General features: G+C 36.0%; 1 protein-coding gene across 2 annotated transcripts; it reads left to right on the top strand.

Moving 5' to 3' along the window:
- Positions 1-15510: 15510 nt before the first annotated feature.
- On the top strand, positions 15511-17512 carry LOC128737060 (armadillo repeat-containing protein 6 homolog). Of its 2 annotated transcripts, none has more exons than XM_053831609.1 (5): positions 15511-15545; positions 15614-15970; positions 16044-16219; positions 16273-16565; positions 16699-17512. In XM_053831609.1, the coding sequence occupies exons 2-5, from the start codon at positions 15686-15688 to the stop codon at positions 17334-17336; spliced, it is 1392 nt and encodes a 463-aa protein (XP_053687584.1). In that variant the 5' UTR covers positions 15511-15545; positions 15614-15685; the 3' UTR covers positions 17337-17512. The 2 variants fall into 2 exon arrangements, with proteins under 2 accessions (XP_053687584.1, XP_053687585.1); XM_053831610.1 differs by lacking the exon at positions 15511-15545 and adding an exon at positions 15591-15609 and having other exon boundaries at positions 15667-15970.
- The last annotated feature ends 227 nt before the right edge of the window (positions 17513-17739 follow it).

Here is a 17739-nt window from a genome sequence, read left to right as displayed (position 1 = left end):
TTCCACCATATTGAGAAAAACGAGATCGAAGTTCTTCGAATTGAACTTTAAATTGTATCAAAATGAAATAATTTTCAGTCATTCACTCAACGTGGTTGATGAATAATAACATTCAATATTTAACGGAGATAATAAAAATCTAATTAAAACTAAGCAGTTTTGGTTTATTATGGAAAAAGTTACATTGGACTGTTTACCATCTCATGCTGTACTTTGGACGTTTTTATTTTTCCAGGCTATTGCACATAAATTAAGCGAGATCACCGTAAAATACGTGCGTTGCCGTGCTACGCTATTTTCGAGGATATTTTTCAATATTAGGCCGCTTGTTTCACTTAAAATGCATAAATAATGCGAAAAAAAAACTTTCACTTGCTAAACGTCCAATGTACAGATTGGGTTTGTTTTGATTTTTTTTGCACTTTGGACATCAGATGAGACCGACAGAAGTAACAGTCAGTCATCCGTAATTCGAATGTGCACATTGGACATTTTGATAATGCTAATTTTTTAACCTCAAAATAATTCTATTTGGGCAGGTGTTTTTGTATAACATAGAGTTTAAAAAGAGCAATAATTTGTTGTGATAAACCGGATTTGTTTACATTTGTTACATTGGACGAAATGAAAAGTGACGCGAGAAATGATCTGTAAACGTGATTCGAGCTGTCGTTCAGATCTTCGCATATTTTACTAGCTCCTGGTTTTTACCCAGAGTTTAAAATAGAGGTTTTCCGTCAAAAAATTTTTTTTTCACTAAATGTCGACCAACATTTGAAAGGGGCGGATAAGCCAACTGTGAAACAGAACGAGTGAGAGTTATTTTTTGTTGGAGCAGCATAGGAAAATGAACTCTCACTAGTTCTGTTTGACAGTTGGCTTATCCGCCCCTTTCAAATGTTAGTCGACAAATGTTCGGTTTTGACTCTTAGAAATGATACCCATATAAAACTTTCTTTATTAAAGCCTCTAACTACTGTAAAAATGAAAAACTAAAATACGTATATTTCAACCGGTCACTTCTCGGATGTCTTACATGCCTTTTTGTACCAGCGTCCTCTATTTTCACCACTTCGAAACCATTTGTGCCACTCTTTACTCTTGTGGCAAGCAACAAACGAAATGAAAAAGAAGGTAATCATTAGCTTTTCATTCGTTTTATCCTTTTCACTCTACCGCTGATACACATATGTCAAAAACTGTTATGCAATGCTGCCAGAAAACCTGAAAATTTTGATAAACAGTGCAGCCGAAACGAATTTTTTAAAACTCAACATTCGTGATTTGGTGAAAAGAAACTCAACATTCTTGCAATTTGCATTGTTTAAAAAATCGTAGTAAATTCTAGAGTCAACGAAAAAAATATATTTTTGCACCATTGTCACTCGTATTGGGAGTACTTTTGAGAAAAAATAAGAAAAGGAGGGGTATGATCTGACGGAAAACCTCTATTATTTCTTTTGCGGTGCCTGTTGGTTAGGTTACCTATAAATTCACCACGTGTGTAATCAGTCTTTCTAAAGGCTACCGAAAGGCTAAAGATTTTTAGTGTATCCATTTTTGTCTATCTATTTTTTGAAAAACTATTTTATTTTCTTCTAAATGTCAGGTCGTAGTAAGAAAGCTCGCCTCGGGAAGAGAAAGAGGGCTATACCCTCTTAAATTCTAGCGTTGCTAGTGAAAATCAATTTTCCGTTCTCTCCGAGCAAGAAGCCGGAGATACTAATATTATTAATGAAAAAAATGTCGTTAACAAAAGGGGTAAAATTCCACCTATTGTGGTATATGTTACCGAATTTCAAAATTTTCGGAAGGAGCTTTCTTTGCGAGTTCCTACCGCTAAGGTCAATTATCAAATCGGCCGTAGAGGCGAGTGTCGCGTGCTGGCCGAAACGGAAGACTCATTTAATTTGCTTATTCAGTATTTAACTGAAAAGTTGTATAAATTTTATACATTCGACTGCCGGAATGAAAGACCAAGGCTGTTTTAAAAGGTCTCTCAACCGATCAATCCGTTGATGAGGTTAAATTTGAATTAACAGAATTACTTGGCGTTTCCCCTATCCAAGTAATTCAAATGAAGAAAAAACGTCAAATTCGGGAAACCGGGGGCATTTCACAGCAATTTTACCTGGTTCATTTCAACCGAAATCAGATAAATAGTTTAAATATTTTAGAAAAGGCACGTGTTTTATTTCACGTGCGTGTAAAGTGGGAACTATACAAAAAGTTTGGAGGAAATATTCCTCATTTAACCCAGTGTCGCTCATGTCAAAAATATGGTCACGGCACAAAAAATTGTCACTTGGACTCCAAGTGCATGATTTGCAGCAGTCCTTCGCACAAAAAGGACGATTGTCCAGTGAAGGAGCAAAACCAATACAAATGCGCAAATTGTGGTAATAATCATAAAAGTAATTCTTTTGATTGCCCTGTTAGAATCGCTATTTTACAGCGAAGAAATCAGGGTAAACAAAATCCTAAGCGTGAACAAATTCCACCGGTAGTTAGTGCAGAACCTGTGAATTACCTACCCGTACAAGCTAGGCCAGGTAAATCATATGCTTCGGCCTTAGCCAGAAACTTGGACATACCTGTTATTCCAGGCAACTCCAAAAAAAAACATTAATCCTGGGCTACCTAGGGACGATGCCATTGACGACCTAGGTATGATTACCCAGGATCAGAGGTTGGGAAACTCGCAAAATGAATAGATACGCCGAGCATCGGCAAACGGTTTTTATCATGATAAAACAGCTACGCGAGTGGTTCAATTCGCCTATAACAATGAGCAACATACACTCACGCTACGTAGCATCGCTGAATATACGAATATCGTGAGCAACGCAAAAGTGCGAATCGACGCTTTCTGCTGCTTGTAAAGCCACTAACACTACTTTAAACTATTCCCTTTTCGTGGTAATATTATTTTGAATACTTTCCGACGTCCCCGGGCATTTTATAGCCGAAAAATCGAACTCACTCAATGTTCAATATTCAATTTTTGAAAGAATTCTGATGTTCACATTGAGGTTCTGTTCGTGATAAAATTCAAAGCTGATGCGTGCATTATCGGCGAGGCAGGCGAATAGTGTATGTTCATGAGGGATGTTCATCGATTCAAATGATCACTTTTTCGCGAATTCTCCAACCACTGCCCAGGATAAACTTATTTTTGCAACAAGCTATGTCTACTCTAATGACTTCTTTGTTGCAAGCAAGTTCCATGACCGAAGCTATTCGAATTGGAACAAATTATACATATGAAATTATAATGAAGTTGAAGTTCAGCAATGACTTTAAATAATTCAATACAATTTCTAAATTGGAACGCTCGTTCATTAAAAGCGAACGAAGATGAGTTTTACAATTTTTTAACTGTCAATAAAGTGCACATTGCAGTTATTACCGAAACTTTTTTAAAGCCAAATATCAAACTAAAATATAACCCCAACTACGTGGTACATAGGTTCGATAGAATTCATAGTTCTGGCGGTGGAGTTGCTATTGTTATCCACCGTCAAATTAAACATCGCACTCTTCCTCATCTTGAAACAAAAGTTATTGAAGCATTGGGGATTGAAGTTCAAACGGAACTTGGAATATTATTCGTTGCGGCTGCGTATCTCCCTTACCAGTGTACAAACGAACAAATAAATTTTCTGAAAGGCGACTTGCAAAAACTTACAAGGAATCGCTCAAAATTTCTAATTATCGGTGACTTTAATGCTAAACACCGATCATGGAATAATGCTCAATGTAATTCTAACGGAAAAATTATTTTTAATGATTGCTCATCTGGATACTATTCCATTTTATGTCCAAATGGGCCTACATGTTTTTCTTCTACAAGAAATCCTTCTACAATTGATTTGGTTCTAACCGACCAAAGTCATGCGTGCAGCGAGTTAATTACTCATGCTGATTTTGATTCGTATCATCTCCCAATCACTTTTTGTTTATCACATGAGACAATTTTAAACCCTATTAAATCTGTGTTTAATTATCACAAGGCCAATTGGGAAAGATACAGGTCTCATATTGAGAATCATTTGAATCATGAAGTAAGTTTGCAAAGTAAAACCAATATTGATTCAGCTTTGGAAGCTTTGAGAAGTGCTATTATTGAAGCCAGGGCCAATTCTGTTCCGAAGGTCCAAATGAAATTAGATACTCCAATTGTTGATGACAATCTTCAATTGCTTATTAGGCTGAAAAATGTACGTAGGCGTCAATATCAACGAACTCGAGACCCTGCTATGAAAATTGTTTATAAAGAATTACAAAAAGAGATAAAACAAAAATTTACTGCTTTGAGGAATGAAAAGTTTGCGAATAAGATTGAGCAGTTAAAGCCTTATTCAAAACCTTTCTGGAAATTGTCAAAAAGTCTGAAGAAACCATCAAAACCTATTCCTGCAATTAAAGATGGCGATCATATTCTATTAACAAATGAACAAAAGGCTCAAAGACTTGCTCAGCAGTTTGAAAATGTTCATAATTTTAATTTGAACGTGGTGAGCTCAGTTGAAAACGATGTCTCACAAAAATATGATCAAATTTCTACTTATAACGTCTCACCTAATGAAGTATTTGAAACTGACTTGGATGAGGTTCGTTCAATTATCAAAAAATTCAAGAATATGAAAGCTCCTGGTGACGATGGGATATTTTACATTTTAATTAAAAAACTCCCTGAAATCGCTTATCAACTTTTGGTTAAAATATTTAATAACTGTTTTAAATTAGCATATTTTCCTAACTTATGGAAAACTGCTAAGATTACACCTATCTTAAAACCAGATAAAAATCCAGCGGAGGCTTCAAGCTATAGGCCAATTAGTTTACTTCCATCCATAAGTAAATTATTTGAGAGAATAATTCTCAACAGAATGATGTCACATATTACTGAACATTCCATTTTTGCAGATGAACAATTTGGTTTTCGACATGGGCATTCCACTACTCATCAATTGCTCAGAGTGACTAATATGATACGAGCTAATAAAGCCAACGGCTATTCTACTGGAGTTGCTCTTCTAGACATAGAAAAAGCATTCGACAGTGTGTGGCATAAAGGCACAGAGAACAGACTACCAGGTAATTGACAAAAAGTGTGTAAAAGGTTTTTATGTAATCTACGAGTAATCCTTCAATAGAGCACCCCTCGAGCAGTAAGTGGCAAACTAAATCTTGATGTCGCTGCCATCGCTGCTATGTAACTCCAGCACAAAGAAATGTTGATAAAGGTACATGGATATTTTTTGATGCGTTTGGCAAACTATTTCTGGAGGGCGCTACCGACAGATTTTACACACAAAAAATCGATTACTTCCTTCGAGCCTGTTAATCTGTTCTCTGTGATAAAGGTTTAATCACGAAATTGCTAAATTTTAACTTTCCAATTTACATTGTAAAAATTTTACAAAATTATTTAACTGATCGATTTTTACAGGTTGTCTCGAGGGGAACGGCACTTATGATTTATCCCAAAATTCGAAGAAAAAGCTAACAAAACTGCTTAATCTTCAGTTAGCTATTCTATCAACGCATAAGAGGCATAAGAGTTAGTAATTCCAAAACCCGTACTAAACTTGTACAATCTGTACTACTTTTTAATAGTAACATACATTGTTGCCATCTTTATACAGATGATATTGAATATAAGTGCACATTCAACATTTGATTTACATTTATAGTTCTACGAATTATTGGAGTGCTATAGTTGTCTAAAGAAATGTTTAAGATGTATTTATAAATAAATATGCAACTGAAAACTTTTCAACAGTTATATTTATTTAATTGATTTAATTCGCTTGGCAATAAAATACTTGTTTTTAATATGCATACGGAGGTCTGGCAACGCTGATTCAATCGAGATTTGGAGAAACAGCAAAACGTCAGCGGAGCAATGTCTGTTTTTTCGTATTCGAGCCATTTTGTCTTTGCTCACATTTGCAGGTTGCAGCTAAAAGTAGGTAATTTGTGTGTAAGCAGTGTAATAATTTACAACTTTATCTCAAAACTGATCAAGTTGTTACCTTAGCATTTTGTATTTTTATTGCCCAGCCTAGTTACGGTCTAGAAATCACTACAAATTGAGGCTTTTTGCATCGATTGATTATGGACGAATGGTTGGAATCCGGGTCTCAGAACGACGAACGACGCAGCCATGATTTGGAGTGTACAGGCTACAGGCACAGCACAGCCTCCGTGTGCTCTTCTCCACACCTGCAGACTGATTCGGAACGATCCAATATGCCGGTGTCCGCTAATTTCTGCAACTCATTTGGTTGGAGTTATAAAAAGCAGCAATTGAATCAGAAATGTTTAGCCTACTTCAATCCCACTTCCCGGTATGAAAAACGAATATTAACAGAAAAAACCTGCTTGGTCGTTACGATTGCTTATATATGAATTGCCCGTGATGTTATATACTTTCCTTGCCAGTGCTACGGTTATCCGATGTTATCGGTATGTACTGCTGATTGTATTGATGTATGAAACAATAACAATGCGAAAGTTATGGAAATTAGCAATAATTACAGTTTCGATAAAATATCTCGAAATCGAGTTCACAACGGGTGGGTATTTATAGGTAATAAATATATATTTTCTCAGTCAACACTATGTTATTAATTTTTTAGGATTGCCAGTGATATTCTCGGCGAAATAAAATTAACTGGACAGATGAATATGAGCAGAATAAAAAATAAAGTTTTCTGACGCCAAAGTTTATTAGTAGCAAATAGTATCGCAACAATAATACCTGTTGGGATTCGGATTTGAATTAGTGATATCAGCTGGAATTTAGAAATGGGAGAAGTAGATAAATAGATAAAAAATATTATAACTGTTTCAAACCGATGGACGTTTGTTATTCAGAATTTTACAAGATGTAATCAAGAATGTTTTGTTACTTGTAATTTTATTGGTTACGATGATCCCAATTTAAAAAGAGTAAAAGCGTCTAGTTAGAGGTAAATACAAGTGTTTCAATGTAATTATGGAGTAAAGACAGAGATATGACGATACATACCACGTTGTATGTAAGTATATCGTGTGAGAGCTTAAGAATGATTCATTTATGCAATCCATGGTCCGAATGCTGACATATTTTAATAATTGGATTTACTTAATAAATTATAGAATGTTTATACTTGAGTAGCTAAAAACTCGCTGCAATTTATTTACCTATACCAAAATTAAAACAAGTGCAAAATAAAACAGCTGTTAGATAGAGTAGATATTGGGCGAGGTATAAACTAGAGAGAACTTTAAAGTAGGTTTTGTCCAAGGATTATAAAAATTTATATTAATAAGTTTTATAATAATGAATAAACATTTTTATTTCTTATCAAAACAGTTATATAAAGGTTTCATCTGAACGTATCTATATAATTGATAGTGCTCTGACTGTAGAAAAGTTCGGATGATTTTGTAAAAGGTTTTACCAAATGTGACTTGTAGCTTTGGATATCAACTGAGTGAATATTATCGACTAGCTCTAATGTGAAATCGCCATGGCGGTCGTTTACTATAAATAAGCTTCCCTGTAAGGCCACTCCTTTTGGACGAACGTTTCTGGGGACATGCACAGGCATGCTTTCCAATGAACAACTCTCGCCGTTAAGAAAATTAAAGCCATATACCTTACAAATCATCAATCGGCCATTCGTTTTTAACAGGATAAACTCTCCTATCATAATATCTGCAAATATTTCATTCGCGCTCCGTTTTTTTCGGTCATTTGTAGCAATTGCAGTATCCCGAAACCGATGTACTCTGTCAGTTGAACACTTTTGTTGTCCTGAAGTTAACATCCATATAAAGGTTTTCTTTTTTACGTATACTATTTTGTTTGACTGATTTCGAATTTTAAAAACATTTTTGAAATTGACAGAATTCTTTAGCTTTAGTTCATTACCAACATTTGGAAATAAGTCAACGGCATCGTAAATTTCTACGTTCATAGGAACTTCTGGTATGGATACAAATTCAAAACTACCACATTCGCAGCTTGGTTTGTCTTTGGGTTTTTTTAGAAAAATACTTTGTTCGAAGGATATTTCCGTGTCTTTAAGTCCTAATTTCCGCAAAGAAATAAAAGCATGATTTTTGGCCTTTTCTACAGTGCTTGATATGTTGAAGTTATCAGGTAAAATGTTATCTCTGGCTGGTTCTGATGAACGAAACCGGGGAAAGTGAATATGATTTTCCCTGTGCATAATGTCTCTCTTGGTTTGTATTTTGTTGAGCCTGGATTCAAAGCCTTGTATCGTAAAATTCACGACTGTGGATTCAGTTGACGTAAAAGCGCGAGCGTCCCTAAAAATTCCTTCACATGTCTGACTATGTAACTTCCTTATATCGAAATATACTCCAAAATCACGACAGAGGATTACATATAAAATCAGAGCATGGGCATTGACCTCTAATCCCCAGTATGTATTTGTCGTTATACATTGCTGAATGGTGTTGAAATTTTTAATACTCCAGTTACGCCAAGAACGAGTTATGAATAGAGCGTACCTGAAATTGTAATTATATCTTGACTACTTGAAATCTTTTCTAAAATTATCTAATAACGAAATATTATATGGCCTGCAAATTAAGTTCTACATAGTAGACATTTTTTTTACCATAGAATTCATACAAAATTGTAGAAATATCAATATTTATTTAAGTGCTTTTAACGCGAAAAACACGTTCCGCGTAAATTCTGAAATTCGTGTAAAATACCAGTTTTGGAATTCAACTACGCGTGAAAATAGACTCTTGGAGCAAATCAAAGCAAAGCCTAGGTGCTACATTCCGTTATCGAAACTTGACCTGTTTTTATACAACAGACTTCGCAGCCAGCTGTTAGAGTGCAGGACAATTGCAGGGCCAGTTGCTACGATCCTATTGACTCTAACAGCCTCTCCCAGTCGAGATTCGAACATACGACGACTGGCTTACTAGGCCAGCGTCATACCTCGAAGCCAATTGGGAGGTAATCTTGGAGCACATCTGCGGAAAAAGCGACTTCTGTGTACAAATATGTAGCAACTAGTTGCCTTAATCGTACGTTCAAAGAACCTAATAAAAAATTAATTTCTACACATCTACAGAGACACTTGAATGGAAATTCTTACCATATTCTAAATATGCGTTCCTGTACAGTCAAAGACTCGTACATGAATGATGATATAACATAAGAAATAATTTTCAAAAACTCGACTGTTGCATCAGACCCGACAATATTTTGTCTCATGCATTCAATTGTTGCTGCTGAGGTAATTTTTTCTACAGGGCGGAACTTCATTTTATCTTTTTCGTTAATGTCACTGTAGTTTAACCCATGTTGGTCTTTTGAAACGTTGTTTATGAGTTCTTCAAGGTGTAATTTAGAAATACGGTAATTGCCTAAAATACATTTGTTGAATTTAATGTACCTTATTAATAAGTAACAGTTAGCCTACCCAATATCATTTGCTTATCCTGTTTCATAAGCCTGACACGAAATTTGTTTGCAAGGTGAGTTGGATCCTGTACGCATATCTCTTCTAAATCTAAAGCCGCAATAAACCAATTACCGAAGACGTTTTCCTTTGCTAAGGGTAATTTCATTTTTCTCAACATAGCCCCAATGAAGCGAGTATCTCCATCCGTGGCTTTGCACGCAATGCGTATACCAGCTTTACAAAATTCATCCTTAATGTATGTCCACTTTCGGTAAACATCGTTCGAGGAAAATTTATTGTCTGTACAAAAATATTGCACACAAAACGGAGCTGCATTTTCTGCCAGTGGCTGTACCATGCATAGTTGCACATTGCGGCCAATTGGATTATTTTTTAGATGACTTATCACCATCGATGGAGATGAACATTTAAATGCCTTAGTATGTGGCATACCATGTTCATCTAACGGTGCCACTAAACCTGTGAGCGTATCACTAATGGATTTATATTCAACACCACCAGATATTCTGGTGGCATCCTCGCTCCAGCATACATTCATTGGATATCCATTGCGTTGCAGGTACCGCTTCAGCTCACTAATCATTAAGCGCCCTTCTTCAGTATGTTCTGAATTAGCTTTTAGATATCGCTGAATAGTCCTGGGATGTGGAGCAGGAGCGTTTGCTCGATCAAACTGGTATAATTCCTTTCCTCCCTGTATGAATCTATCGCATTTAACGTGAAGGGTGAGATTTTATATGTTTGTTTATTTTCCCACAACCTACCTATAAGTAAAGAAATCTTTTTCAAGAGGAGTGTAGCGCATTCCTTTGCCTTCGGTATACATAGAGCGTTGTGAAAGAGATTGCAATAATTTTAAAGTGGGGCTTCGTTTTGTTGAATCTGTGAAAGTGGCCGATGACTCTGTGGCACTGTTTATGGCCCTTGGACAGTGCCCTACTGGTTTAAATACTCTGTGAGGTTTGTTGTGTCGATTGTGGTGTCATTAGTTGTTATATTGACTTTTGTATTTTCACCGCTTGTAGTATCTATAAAATTAAAATTTTTTGAGTTTCATTCTTAGTAAACATCGTGATCAGAAACTCACCAATAGTAATTTTTGACCAGTTTTCCTCGTATGGCTCGGTTTCAGCTTCATCGGAAGTATCATACTCTACATATTCGATAGAAACTTGATTGTCTGATACTTCTTGTTCATCGAGTCCACTTTTTGAGTTAATCGAAACCTCTAAAAGTTCGATATCACTCACCACAGAATCATTTTGATTTGTGGATAAAGAAGAATAACTTTGAAAATTCGGGCTTTTGCTTTCGATTGTATCTTCTTTGTTAACCGTGCGCACTGAACAGTCAAGCTCTAAATCCGAGATATAAGAAGCATGTGTTGTCTTTAACTTTTTATGAGAAATCGGGCAACCTTGTTTATTTTGATTAGGCATCGCTGCAGGATAATCTATTTGGTGAAGGTTTTTTAAATGGGATACAAAATTCGTAATTTTCCAGGATCCTGCTTTTTCCTGTTGACAGGTGATGTAATTTGGCACACTACAAAAGGAACATTTGATTTTCGCACGCTGTTTAAAGCCGGGAATACTGTCCACTTGTATTTCCAAATCGTTTAAACTTGAAATCAACTGATATTGCTCTTCTTCATGGAACCTGTTCGAATAATCATCATAAGAACAGAAATAATAATAAAAAATAATGTTAGTTTACCTTTTCCTATAAAACGAAACGATTTTTTGACGAATTGTTAACTTCGGATCAGCACCAAACTCTTTGTTTTGAAGGGAAACTTCATTTTTCTTCAAATAATATTTTATCCCTCGTTTTTTGACGGTTCCTGCAATCAATTTTATGATCGCTCTATCTCCCGACAGAAAATGGAAATCGGAAGGGGAATCGAATTTTTTCATGTTTTCTTGTATAGCAAAAGTCATTTTCTCGAGCGAAGCTGTTTTCACATCTTCCTCAATAGCCTTGATTTCCGCATCTGAAATATTGGCTAGTGCGCCGTTGATAAAACCGACATATTCTAAAACATCTCGTATGCCTTTTGGAATATATCCGACATCTTTCGATATAGCAGCCCAAAAATCGTCCTGCAAAAAATCAAATATACTTAAAAAGAAGCACTTTTGATTTACAAAGATTTATTAATTTACCATTTTCCTCGTCTTTTTAAGAAAGCGCAGTTCTATTCAAAATGGCGATTTGAAATGTCCAACTCCCTACACCCCTTCCACGCATGTGACGTTCAAAGCAGTTCAAAGGACTAATCAATAATACACGAAAACAAATGTATATATGGTATATTCTTAATACACTGATAAATAATCGTTCTAAGATTTTTTTTTGCACCTATCTGTTTCAATCTTCTATCAGTTACTAAAATCCATTCAAAAACAAGGAAAGCAGTGGAATCTTTCAATCTCAGCTAATCTAGATCAATCTTCAACCTGTTTTACTTCTGTCGTTCCCCTCGGGTTGTCTATCAGAATTCTAAATCTGATAAATTTTCTGTTAAAGCAGGTGTGCCTCAAGACTCGATCTTGGGCCCAATCCTGTATAACATATACACATCTGATCTTCCTGAATTACCGGCTGGCTGCACAAAGTCGTTATTCTGCGACGATACAAGCATTCCCGTAAAAGGAAAAAGTCTTCGTGTCATATGCAGTCGACTGCAGAAAAGCTTGGATATTTTCTCCAAATACTTGCAAAAGTGGAAAATTTCTCCCAATGCTTGTAAAACTCAATTAATTATTTTTCCTCATAAGCCTAGAGCTTCTTCCCTTAAACCAAATAGCAATCACATTATCAAGATGAATGGAGTTGCTTTGAGTTGGTCTGACCAAGTCAAATATTTGGGATTAATTTATGATAAAAAACTTACTTTTAAAGGCCACATCGAAAGTATTCAAGCAAAATGTAATAAATATATGAAATGTTTATATCCTCTCATTAACAGAAATTCTAGACTTTGTCTGAAAAATAAACTATTGATTTACAAACAAATTTTTAGACCGGCGATGCTATATGCCGTTCCGATTTGGTCAAGTTGTTGTATTACAAGGAAGAAGAGTCTTCAGAGGATTCAAAATAAAATTTTGAAAATGATTTTTCCTCCTTAGTTTAGTACATTAGAATTACATAGACTTACTGGGAAAAAGAAGGAGATCGAAGTAAGCTGCGTATGGACGCGAAAAATTTTTCGCGTCTGAATTTATCCTTGCATTTTTTGTTCTAGTTAAAAATAATAAAATTACACCTTTGAAAGATGTTAAAAATAAATATTTAAATTGGTGTAATGTGAATTGCAATAGTGGTTGGTGAAAACAGATTCTGTGATGAGAATGGCGATTGTGATTTGGTTGGCGAGGACTGCGGATTATGATTGGTGACAAGCCTGAAAATCGGTAGGTGTATGAAAGCTGCTGCTGATGGATCGTGGATTGTATATGGATTGGCATTAGTACCGATATTTAATTTGAAGGTGGAATCAAGTGTTTCTGGTATGTATGGAATAAAATGTAGTGTAAAGCGGTTTGTGAAAATTTGTAAGAATTTGTGTGATTTACATTAAAAGAGAAATGACTTCAGTGGAAAAAATGCAGTGCCCAGTATGACCTCAGTTTTCGATTGTTATTTTATTTTGTTGCTAAGAGTGATCCTGAACAACGGTACTGATTGACGTAGTTGTAGCTACCAAATGGCATAGGTAGCCCTGGCATTAAGCTGAAATTTATCATTTTAGATATTGTATATTGATTTTAGTCAGGCTAGTGTGAGCTGCTTAATAGCATGTACTTTCACAAAATTCGTAGAAAAAATAAATGCATATAATTATCGACTGACAATATAATACGGCTTAACAAATCTTAGTTAAGTTTATGATAATCAAGTTTGACGAATATACTGATAAAATACACAACATCCTGAAAGTTATGATCATTCATCCTAGAAATGCGGAATATTGCAAAAGAAAGTATATGATTCAATAGTGATGCCTACAATTGTTTATGGATTAATTCAGGTGATAATCTTTAGGTCGCTTAACCATTTTTTCTAATTTCAGGTAATAGTATATTTAAAAGAGCGAAAAAAGGCGCTATAACCTAGGTATTTACCAGGGCAAGTAAGTAAATGTACATGTCCCATCCCCGAGGGTCCGGAGTACTTAACCTTTACTAGCCAAATACTCCCAACGAAAATAAAACTGCCAATAATCAGAAACGGTTGGTACGAGACGTCCCCGTTTCTTCTTCTCCTGTTGATTTAGAAATGCATCTTTGTATGAATAAATTTATTCAAACAAGATTCATATCGTGTAATCGTCTTTGCGGCAATGCTTCACAGTTGGCCTGGCCGATTTAGTATTTGTGAAATATTGCCGATGTTTTACAAATATTAATACTGACAAGAAAATGATTCGAAATATTTCTAAAATTAGAAATGTTTAAAATTATTTCCAGGAATCCTTTATTGTGGCTGTGATGGTATTAATAAGAATAAGAATTAGAATTACATAGACTTACTGGTGTTGAAACCCTAGAAACTATGTCAAACAAAATTATTTCAAATTTCCGACAAAAATCGTTGCAATCCTCTATTGCTATAATTAGGTCTCTTTATAGATCATAAGTTAGCTAGGTTAGATATTAGGTTAGGTTAGATTTATATTTTTTTCTTACATTTAGGTTGTAATCCCTACTGCTAAATAATCTTAATTGTCGTAACAAATCATAAGAAATCAGAATAATAGTATATAATGCAATTCTAATAGTGTTGAAAAGTCACCACTTGTGATTGAACACACAATATTGTCAATTGCAAGGAAAATTGTACCATCCAAAGTGCGATATCGCTCATAAAAGTGCTATTTTAGTTTAAATCGATTCGGTATCTTCGGCGCACTTTTTCGTTATCTTCCAAGCAATAAGTGCGCCGAAAAGACCGAAACGATTTAAGCTAAAATAGCACTTTTATGAGCGATATCGCACTTTGGATGGTACAATTTTTCTTGCAATTGACAATATGATATAGGATAGTTACTCTTAAGTATTTTATGTAATCGAATATTTGCTCCAATAAAAAAAAAAAAAAAAAAAGATAAAATTTAAATGCTGATTGCGTTTGTAAAAATTTGTCTATGTTTGAACGGGCAAACACATCCCATCGACATCTCTATATCGAGCTGCAGTAAACGTCAGCGACAGCATGTCCGGGGCTCAAAATTTGACAGCGGGCCCAAATCAGACTGCTCGCAGTTGAGCTCATTCATGATGGCCACGAAAGGCAAAGGTCCAAGATGGCCCCCCTGAGGGACACCAGACCAAACTGGAAACGATACGTGCAGCAACACCACTGACATACGCAGTTGCATTGTTGCTAAGTAGATTATTTTTCGGGTAAATTTTCAAATAGACCTAAGTGACAATGAGAGATTCTCTTCGCGTCTCCTCTCTGCCGTCTTTCACGTCTACATAAATGCATAGAAAAGGAAATTTTCAAAACATTTAGCTAACTAGTGACTCCGGCAACCGTTTTATGCAAAGCTGATGTGTTAAAATGCATTAGGATCGCCGTAAAAAGCGGAAGAGAGGAGAAGCGAAGAGAATCTCTCATTGTCACCTAGGTCTATTTGAAAATTTACCCAAGATTTGCTTCAGATCAGGGGTTTGAAACGAACGTCAAATGCATATGATTGCAGTGTAACCGTTTTTTCTGACGTTTCGGTCCGAGTGACGGCTAAAGGCCCAGACACAATGCATACGGATTTTACTACGTTGCGGCAATTTGATTGAAAATCCATTGAAAAGCTGTCACATTTCCGCAACGTAGTAAAATACGTATGCATTGTGTCTGAGCCTTAACGCTTTATTCAATGGAAATTCTAATTGCCGGCGAACTAGTTGAAGGATGTTCTCTTCACTCCTACATGAGAAAGAGATAGCATGATTACATACCCTTGTTTCAGATGGCGACTCTCTAAGGATCTCTAGTGGTTTGCTTTACGGATCGAAGGTGAGTATTTTTAGCAGTGTAAAACAAACTTTCTTTTTGGATTTGCAAAACGTAAACGTTAGCTTGAGAAATTTCTTTATTTGGAAATTGGATTATATGAATATTATTATTCGTTGTAGGTGGGATTTATCGCCGTTTAAGAAATAAAACTAAATATTTTGTTTGGTGATAGATTGCAAACTGAGCAGAGAATGGCCAAGGTAATTACTCAGGAAACTTTCGATGAAGTGGTTAAGGAGAACATCGTTGAATTTTCCATGACGGCGACGGAAGCTCGCGAAGAAACAACCAAGCAGTTTGAAGCACAGGGTATTAATCTGGCCAATATCATAAAGGATCTTAATCTAAACCTGGAATCGGGAATTCCTTTGTTGAACGAAAGTATAGAGTACCTTAGAAGCAAATTGGTAAATCATCAGTGTCCTGAAGAAGAGATTTGTAAACATCTGGCGACAGTCATTGCCGAATGTAAATTGGTGAGAATTAAATGCCTTGATATGGTAAGTTAGAAGGAAAATTATTGTTTACTTTTGTTTCTGTATTTCGAAGGATGTCCCCCATCGGGTTCTAGCGTCCAAACTAGGAGCATACGATTTGGTTGTGAATAAACTTGAAAACGAAATAGTTAACAAGGAAATGCTTTCCTTGCTAGTCCAGACAGCAAACGCAATAATTCATAAGCAACCGGACGTATTCAATCCCAAATCTCTGCAAATAGTTTCCAGGTAAAATATTTTTCTCAACAACCTATATCAGCATTATAGACTTCAGATTTTAGACTGCTTAAGACTGAAACCGACATAGTGGTTGTTTGTGAGTTACTTCGATGGCTGCAGAAAGCATGTGTTCTACACGAAATGAACCGTCAAATGATAATGGACGACCAAGGCTGCTTGAAACAGTTCAAAATCCTCGTAGATAGTGATGCAGCTGAAATCGTTAAAAACGTCTGTACTTTGTTCCGGTTCCTGATTCTAGACGACGATATTCGTGTCGAATTTGGAAAAGCGCACGAACACGCTAGAACATTAGCCACTGAGACGCTTGCAGATATCACCAAGCTACTGTTCAGTAAGTTTTATACTAAACCTAGCACAGCCGGAGACAAACTGCCTCGCGCTTTGTCAATGTGACACATAGTATGTGTCCGGTTTGAGCTAGGAAAAAAATATGCAAGTCATTTTAAATGCTGTTACTATTTCAGAGTATAAATCTGATCAAGACCTCGTTTGTGAACTGCTGTTGACGATAGCTGCCTTAACTGTTCGTAACGAATTCTGTCAGGTTGTTGAAGATGCTGGTGGAATTAAGTTTATCATGGATGCAATGGTCGAGTATAGCGATTCAACGAAACTACTCAGGGAAGCATGCAAACTGCTAAAAGCTTTAGCGGGTAATGATACTGTCAAAGTACACATTGTTCAAAACGGCGCTGCCCCACTAATTGAATCAGCATTGAATCGTCACAAGGATAACGAGGTGTTTGCCCGCCACGCGTTGGCGTGCGTAGCAACGTTGGTGCTGCGAGACAAAAATAACAGTAAAGCGCTTTACGAAACTGGAATTGCGGAAACTATTGTGCAGGCTATGAAGATACACCCGCAAAGTAAGATTATACAACGAAATGCAGCTTGGTCAATTCGGAATATGGTTTCCCGGTCCCGGGAGCAATGCGATACATTCCTATCATATGGCGTGGAAGATGTTCTCAATCAAGCACTGGTTGACCATCCGACAGTTGCCAACGACATCAAATCTGCCTTGCGAGATCTCGGCTGCAAGGTCCATCTGAACGAAGAATGGAAGGCCCGCTCGGATATTCAAATCAAGCATGACGAGTGAGAAGTTTTAACCTCGGATCTCGGAAACGCCACAAAAATGTGCTAGCCTATAGCGACATGCTGATATGCTGATACATAACATACCGTACTAGATTTTTGTTCTAATCTAATTTTGTATTATGAAATGTACTGAAATATTTGTTATTAATCCGTTTATCGCTTTCGCAAAATAAATTATTTAACAAATGATACCGAGATTTTTTTTTTCATAATTTTGGAGTGGCATTTGTATGAGGAAGTATATCGCATTGCACACCACTTTAGTGCAGATTGGAAATTGGAACAAAATCGATTATATTTTTATTGCTGTTAACGGTAATTCACAATAGCAAGCGCTTTTTCGTCTAGACGTGATCGTAATCAGCAAATCAATTGCAAGAGAATTCATTACACATTTTTATTGG

Source organism: Sabethes cyaneus, chromosome 2 (assembly GCF_943734655.1).
Source record: "Sabethes cyaneus chromosome 2, idSabCyanKW18_F2, whole genome shotgun sequence".
Classification (NCBI taxonomy): Eukaryota; Metazoa; Arthropoda; class Insecta; order Diptera; family Culicidae; genus Sabethes; species Sabethes cyaneus.
The sequence above is the reverse complement of the archived record's forward strand: the minus strand, read 5'-3'. Positions and strand labels throughout refer to the sequence as shown.

Excerpts from the sequence above, each read along its gene's own strand:
- LOC128737060 (XM_053831609.1), top strand. The coding sequence starts at position 15,686 with ATGGCCAAGGTAATTACTCAGGAAACTTTCGATGAAGTGGTTAAGGAG. Across the intron at positions 16,220-16,272 it reads TCTCTGCAAATAGTTTCCAG|ACTGCTTAAGACTGAAACCG; the intron begins GTAAAATATTTT and ends TTCAGATTTTAG. Across the intron at positions 16,566-16,698 it reads TATCACCAAGCTACTGTTCA|AGTATAAATCTGATCAAGAC; the intron begins GTAAGTTTTATA and ends TTACTATTTCAG.